Here is a 7,090-nt window from a genome sequence, read left to right as displayed (position 1 = left end):
ATCCACAATGTTAGCTGTGCTCATCGGATTTTGTCAATCTGCAGAACGAAATCGGGTCTGAATGAAGAATTCATAGGAAATGAATTTATTTTAAAAAATTACGAAAGTCATTGTTTTTTATGATGGGCACATATCTATTAATGTAATTATTTAAAAAGACTCGTTAATTTTGGTCTTCTATTAACGAAAATTCAACGGTCTGAAAACTGCCATTTTACTATTATAAATAAATGTGAAAACTGCCATTTTATCTTATATATTGTGCAATATCGCGGCAAGTGAAGCGCGGTCAGTGCGCGAGCGAGTTAGACAAAGGAGACGGCACAGCACGGCACAAAAAAAAAGAAGAAGATAAATTTCACACGACGAGGATATATTTACAGAACTATGTACAAAAGTGCGTTAATGTTGTTCGAAAGTAGCGACAGAAAAGCGCACGACGATTGCAAGAAGTGCAATCGATAGAACGATCGAAAGTGCTTGTGAAAAAGCGAAAGAAAAGCGAAAGCGTACTAATCTCGGTCTGTGCGTGTAGAAGTCGACAAGACGAGTGCGAGCGTGAAGAAAAGGCGCCGAACAAACGGTCTTTATCCCGCTGACCTTCGAGAAGATTCTGAGACAAAATCACCGTATTTGTGATTTTGTAATATAAAGATATCGAATCCTCTCGAAAGTCGGAGGACAAAGCCGTTTGTTTTCTTCGTTTATTGTTTTCGCCCACGGAACGGTTACTCGTGAGCGATTAAACGGCGGTGATATCTAACGCGCGAACCGCGCGCTTCGACGCGATATAGCGGGGCGCGCCGTGGTGCCATTGGCGCACGGGCGGAAAGCGCGTGTCGCCGCGCCAAATACGAGCGCGTTAATTGTCGCAACCGGCTGCGCGCTCGTTGCGAAGAGAACGTGCATCCGCGTTGCACCTTACACACACACATATAAGCACACCCTCTCCTTCTCTCTCTCTATCTCTCTATCTCTCTCTCTCTATCTCTCTCTCTCTCTCTCTAATCCGCAACATCCCGCCCGCCTCGTCGGGATACGAACGACGAAAGAGTCTAGGGTTTACTGGGGAATGCATCTGATACGACGGAGGACGAGACTTCACGAGACAGGTGAGTACGCGAGGACACAATGTAGTAAAAATATGAATTTGAACATGATGAAAAGACTATTTACAATAATGTACATTATTTACAGGCGCGATGGGACTCGCGATACGCGGTCTACGCGGGTGGCCCTGCATCCGTGGCGGCTGCCGTCGGCAGTGGTACGATTTTAACCACTGGCCGGGTCAGCTCGCCGACGGAGGTGCGGATGTCCACCACGCGCACTTGCCCGTCCTCTCCCGGGTGTAAACGCGTGATTCGGGCGAGCGGCCACCGGCATGGCGGGGTGCTCTCGCCTTTCACGAGGCACAGCTGGCCTTTGCGGATGGCTCCCCGGGTGGCCCACCATTTGGGCCGCGGAGTGAGCCCCTGTAGGTACTCGCGGGTCCATCGCTGCCAGAGGTGATCCCGCATCTGTTGGAGAAGTCGCCACCGGGTGAGACGATTGGAAGGGGCCTCCAAAAGTGATGGCTCCGGGATGGCGGTGAGAGGGCCTCCCACCAGGAAGTGCCCGGGCGTTAGAGCGCCCAGGTCGTCCGGATCATCGGACAAGGCCCCGAGTGGCCTTGAGTTTAGGCAGGCCTCGACCTGTGCGAGGAACGTGGAAAGTTCCTCAAAGGTGAGTCGGGCCTCGCCGATGGTGCGCCGCAGGTGGTGCTTGACGGCCTTGACGGCCGCTTCCCACAGGCCGCCGAAGTGGGGAGCCGACGGCGGATTAAATCGCCACCGGACTCCTTCATCTGCGAGGCGTCCGATGATGGATTGGGCCTCGCGGCTGTTCGCCTTGAAGAGGTCCCTGAGCTGCCGGTCCGCTCCCACGAAGTTCGTGCCGCAATCGCTGTGGACGACCGTGCACAGCCCCCGTCGTGATATGAACCGGCGGAAGGCAGCGAGGAAGGCCTCAGCGGAATAATCGCTGACGGCCTCTAGGTGTACAGCGCGGGAGCTAAAACACACAAAAACAACAAGGAAGCCTTTGTAGGCTTTGTGACCGCGGCCCTTTGTCGTCCTGAGCCAGACAGGTCCTGCTAGATCCACGCCGGTCTGCTCAAATGGTCGGCTCGGCGTGACGCGCGTCCTCGGCAAATCGCCCATCACCGGCTGCGGAGTGGCCGCCCGCCATCGCAAGCAGGGAAGACAGCGGTGGATATGGCGGCGAACCAGCTGGCGGGCTCGCGGGATCCAAAATCGCTGCCTGATGTCGCTCACGGTGGCCTGGACTCCTCCATGAAGAGTGCGTTTGTGGGCGGCGTCGATTATCAGGTTAGTGACATGAGATTTCGGCGGCAGAATCATCGGATGTCGTTGGTCGATGTCTAAAACAGCATGTTTCAGCCGCCCGCCAACCCGCAGGATGTCCTCTTTGTCGCACATGGGAGCCAGTTTGCGGAGCGGGCTCCTGGCAGACAATGGCTTCCCGGCATGGATGTCCCGCAGCTCTGAAGGGAAGCCCAAGGCTTGGGCCACTCGGATCCAGCGGGATAGTGCCATCTCCAGCTCCTCCGGTTCCAGAAGCGTAGGCGCAACCCTGCCGCTTGCCGCGCGACGTTGCCGACTCCTCCAGCGCCAGATCCAGGCCGACACGCGAAGTAGACGACGAAGATTAGAGAAACGGCAAAGCTCCGCAGGTTCCCGCACCTCGGCGACCACGTGGCATGTTGAAGGTCGCTGCTCCGGGAGATTCGTCTCATCTGAGAGGCCGACGCCCCTCGGCCAAGTGTCCGGGTGGCTGCAGAGGAAATCAGGTCCCCCCCACCCCCGCCACCACAGCGGATGACGCAGCAGCTCTCTGGGCGATATCCCTCGGGAGGCGCAGTCTGCCGGGTTCTCCTGACCAGGTATGTGCCGCCATCTCGCCTCCTGGTTTTCGCGGTGGATCTCTCCGACTCGATTCGCTACATATGTTGTCCATCTTGCAGGGTGTCCTCGAATCCAGCCAAGCGCAACTGTGGAGTCCGTCCACAGGTGGACCGCTGACTTCTCCAGGCCCAGGGAGAACCGGACATGTTCGGCTAGTTTGGCTAAGAGGGCCGCCCCGCAGAGTTCCAGGCGGGGAAGCGATACACGCTTCAATGATGCGACCCTGCTTTTCGCGACCACCAAGCTCACGCTCGGCCTTCCGTCAGTCTCAGCCCTGATGTAGACCACGGCGGCGAAGGCACGTTCGGAGGCGTCAGAAAACCCGTGAAGTTCCAAGGAACTGTGCGGAGCGTCGTGGTGCAACCAGCGTGGCAACCTGATGTCCTCGAGCACTGGCAGCTCCTCTTCGAGGCTGGTCCACAAGGTGGCGTCCTCCCCGGCCAATGGTGCGTCCCAGTCTAGCTGCTGCAACCAGGCAGACTGGATCAGCAGCTTCGCACGCACGACGATCGGCGCCAGCCAGCCAAGCGGGTCAAAGAGACGTGCGGTTTGCGAAAGCACGGATCTCTTTGTGGGTGGAACGGTCGATGTCAGCCGCACGGACAGCGAGAAGGCGTCATCCCTCGGGTTCCAGCGGAGGCCCAGCACCGAGTGTTCGTCCGTCGGCAGTCGGGCGCCCGTCGTGGTGCCCAGTTGGTGTTCGCGAGGGATCTTCTTCAAGAGGCGATCGTCGTTGGCGGCCCATTTCCTTAGTGGAAATCCGCCCGCCGTGCAGAGGGCGACCACCTGGTCTAGCAAGCTGCACGTGGCGTCCAGACTGGCCGCTCCGGTGAGTATATCGTCCACATATACGTCATGCTGCAGTACGTCGGCGCCCAGCGGGAAGCGGTCGGCCTCGTCGTTCGCGAGCTGACGCAGCACGCGGATGGCGAGATACGGCGCGCTCGCTAGGCCGTACGTCACTGTGTTGAGCTGGTATTCGCGGATCTGACCCTCTTCTCCCCACAGGATCCGCTGCAGGTCCCGGTCATCTGGATGAAGCTGGATCTGCCGATACATCATTTGGATATCGGCAGCGAACACGTAGCGATGCCGCCGCCATCGAGTCAACGTGTCAGCAAGCGACGGCAGCAGGTTAGGTCCAGTGAGTAGGTGACTGTTGAGTGATGCTCCGGTGCCCGTGCGTGTGGAGCCGTTGAAGACCACGCGGATCTTAGAGCCGGCACTTGAACTCCGGAGCACCCCGTGATGTGGCAGGAAGCTGATCCGGTCCCTTGGTGATGACAGCGCGGCGGCGATTGGCGACATATGTCCGAGCGTGATGTACTCGCTCATAAAGGCGCGGTACAGCATCCCGAAGTCCCGATCGCGGTCGAAGCGACGTTGCATGACGTCGAGGAGGCGAGATGCGGCTCGGCGTGTGGAGCTAAGGTCCGGCAGCCCCTGGCGAAGCGGAAGTCGCACCTGGTAGCGACCGCCTGGAAGTCGTTCGTGCGTGCGCACGAAGTGGTCCTCGCACTCCTGCTCGTCAGCGGTCAGCGGAAGGACGGCACGGGGAGGCTCCTCTGCCTCCCAAAAGCGGCGTACGAGGTCAGCGAGGTCATCTGCGGTGGAGCACTGAAGCGATGACACGGGAGTCGCGACGTGGCAGGCTCCGACTAAGCCTAGCAATACCCAGCCGAAGCGAGTCAGCTGGGCACCTGGTTCTCGAGGGCCTCCTCGGCGAGGACCTTCCGGCAAGGCGAGGTCCAGGTAGACGTCGGCCCCGAGTAGCAGCTCCACAGGATCCTGGCGGTGGAATTCAGGATCAGCGAGGTCGAGGTCATCAAGGTGAGGCCACGAACGAGCCTCACCCTCTGAAGTACCGCTATATGTGGTGAGGCGCGGCAACACGAGCGGCGAGACGGCGAGTGCGAAGCGCTCGTCGCGAGAAAAGACGTTGACTGCCACTCGACCGCGAGAGGCTCCCGTCTGGACGCCACCCACTCCGAAGATGGCCACTGAGGATGGTGTCCGCGGCAGGCGAAGCCGCTGCGCCAGAGATTCCGCGATCAACGACGTTTCCGAACCCGGGTCGATCAGGGCGCGGGCCGCGTGACGAGTGCCCGCGCGATCGGCTACTAGCACGCGCGCGGTAGCTAGCAGCGCTGGTCCGCACTCCACTGGCTGTCGTCGCGCAACGTGGACCGTCACCGATGAAGATGACCCGGCAGCAGGAAGGGCCACGGCTGTGAAGGCGTCATGCAGTGTAGTGTGATGTTTCCCGGAGCACGTGGCACAGGCCTTGGACGACTTGCAGTCGGCAAGCAGGTGTCGACCCAGGCAGTTCCAGCACCTCTGGTGAGTGTTAACGGCCTCTCCGGTTTTTCCTGCACGGTCTTCTTCTTGTAGAGCTCGCAGTATGCAATGAAATGGTCCTTTTTACAGACTGGGCAGCTGCGGCTTGGATCGGACCCTTTAGTACCCACGTGACTGCTGCGAGAGGCGCGACTAGTCTTCTCCGGAGACTTGGTTGACGACCCGGACTTCACGGCCTGGAGGACCTCCCACGTCATGAGCTGCTCCTGTAGGAACTCTCGGAGCTTGTCATACGAAGGCGGCTCGGACGACTTGCCGAGGGAGCTCTCCCATTCCCGACGAGTTTCGGCATCCAGCAGCTCGATGACCAGGTGCACGAAAAGGTCAGTGCAATCGGAGATTGGACGCCCAATGCCCTTGAGAGCGCCGACTGTCGAGAGTACGCCGTGAAAAAGTCGGCGTAGTCCGTCGGCTGACGGAGTCTTCAACCGCGGCAACGAGGTAAACGCTGTCAGGTAAGATCTGACTAAAAGGCGCTTGTTCTCAAAATAGGTGCTCAACAGGTCCCACGCTTGTTCCAGGTTCTCCTCCATGGACGGCAGATTCCTAATCAGTTGCTCAGCATCGCCCTTGACGCTTGTCTTTAGGTAGTGGAGCCTCTCAATTTTGGACAAGGATGGCTCCTCAAGAACCATCGAGCGGAACAGATCCCGGAAGACTGGCCAGTCCTCGAACTTGCCGCTGAACTGAGGCAGGTTGATCCGCGGCAAGGCCTTGCGCAACGGCGCGGTGTCTCGGGCTCGTTCGGCGAGCTCAGTTTCCTTCGGCTTGGTGAGTTTTTCCTCGAGCTCGCACAGTTCAGAGCGCTGCGAGTAATATGCTGACTCTACCTTACTCGGCAGGTCGTCCGTCGTGTAGTCGTCCTCCTTGAGCTGCTTCCAGAAGGCGGCTCGGAGCTCTTCATGCTGCTCCACGAACTTCGCCCACTTGTCGTCCAGGACGCGAATCGCGGTGCGGACGACGTGAACGGTTATCTTGGCCGCCCCGATCTTCTTCAAGTTCTCGATACTGCGCAAGATTCGCGCGTGAAGTTCGTGCTGCGCATCGATCATCTGATCCATCTCCATTTTTCTGTCACAGGTCACTGGACACGCACCTGGTTACGGAACACGCACTCACTCCGACGGCGAAGTTCAAAAGGTGCCGGACGCGACGAAGACGCGGAGATCCGGCTCGAAGGACCAGCAAATGTGCAATATCGCGGCAAGTGAAGCGCGGTCAGTGCGCGAGCGAGTTAGACAAAGGAGACGGCACAGCACGGCACAAAAAAAAAGAAGAAGATAAATTTCACACGACGAGGATATATTTACAGAACTATGTACAAAAGTGCGTTAATGTTGTTCGAAAGTAGCGACAGAAAAGCGCACGACGATTGCAAGAAGTGCAATCGATAGAACGATCGAAAGTGCTTGTGAAAAAGCGAAAGAAAAGCGAAAGCGTACTAATCTCGGTCTGTGCGTGTAGAAGTCGACAAGACGAGTGCGAGCGTGAAGAAAAGGCGCCGAACAAACGGTCTTTATCCCGCTGACCTTCGAGAAGATTCTGAGACAAAATCACCGTATTTGTGATTTTGTAATATAAAGATATCGAATCCTCTCGAAAGTCGGAGGACAAAGCCGTTTGTTTTCTTCGTTTATTGTTTTCGCCCACGGAACGGTTACTCGTGAGCGATTAAACGGCGGTGATATCTAACGCGCGAACCGCGCGCTTCGACGCGATATAGCGGGGCGCGCCGTGGTGCCATTGGCGCACGGGCGGAAAGCGCG

At 57.8% G+C, this 7,090-nt stretch overlaps 1 protein-coding gene across 1 annotated transcript; it reads right to left on the bottom strand.

Moving 5' to 3' along the window:
• Positions 1 to 1,223: 1,223 nt before the first annotated feature.
• LOC145935613 (uncharacterized) lies at positions 1,224 to 6,391 on the bottom strand. Its single transcript, XM_083037101.1, has 2 exons — positions 5,260 to 6,391; positions 1,224 to 5,194 (listed from the first exon to the last, which is right to left on the bottom strand). Exons 1-2 carry the CDS (start codon positions 6,389 to 6,391, stop codon positions 1,224 to 1,226), a joined length of 5,103 nt encoding a protein of 1,700 aa, XP_082893227.1.
• Positions 6,392 to 7,090: the final 699 nt, after the last annotated feature.

This window comes from Prenolepis imparis, unplaced genomic scaffold (genome assembly GCF_030444845.1).
Source record: "Prenolepis imparis isolate NDT839.2.m4 unplaced genomic scaffold, iyPreImpa1.0 SCAF_4, whole genome shotgun sequence".
Taxonomy (NCBI): domain Eukaryota; kingdom Metazoa; phylum Arthropoda; class Insecta; order Hymenoptera; family Formicidae; genus Prenolepis; species Prenolepis imparis.
Note: the sequence above shows the minus strand (reverse complement) of the source record. Positions and strands in the feature narration are given on the sequence as shown.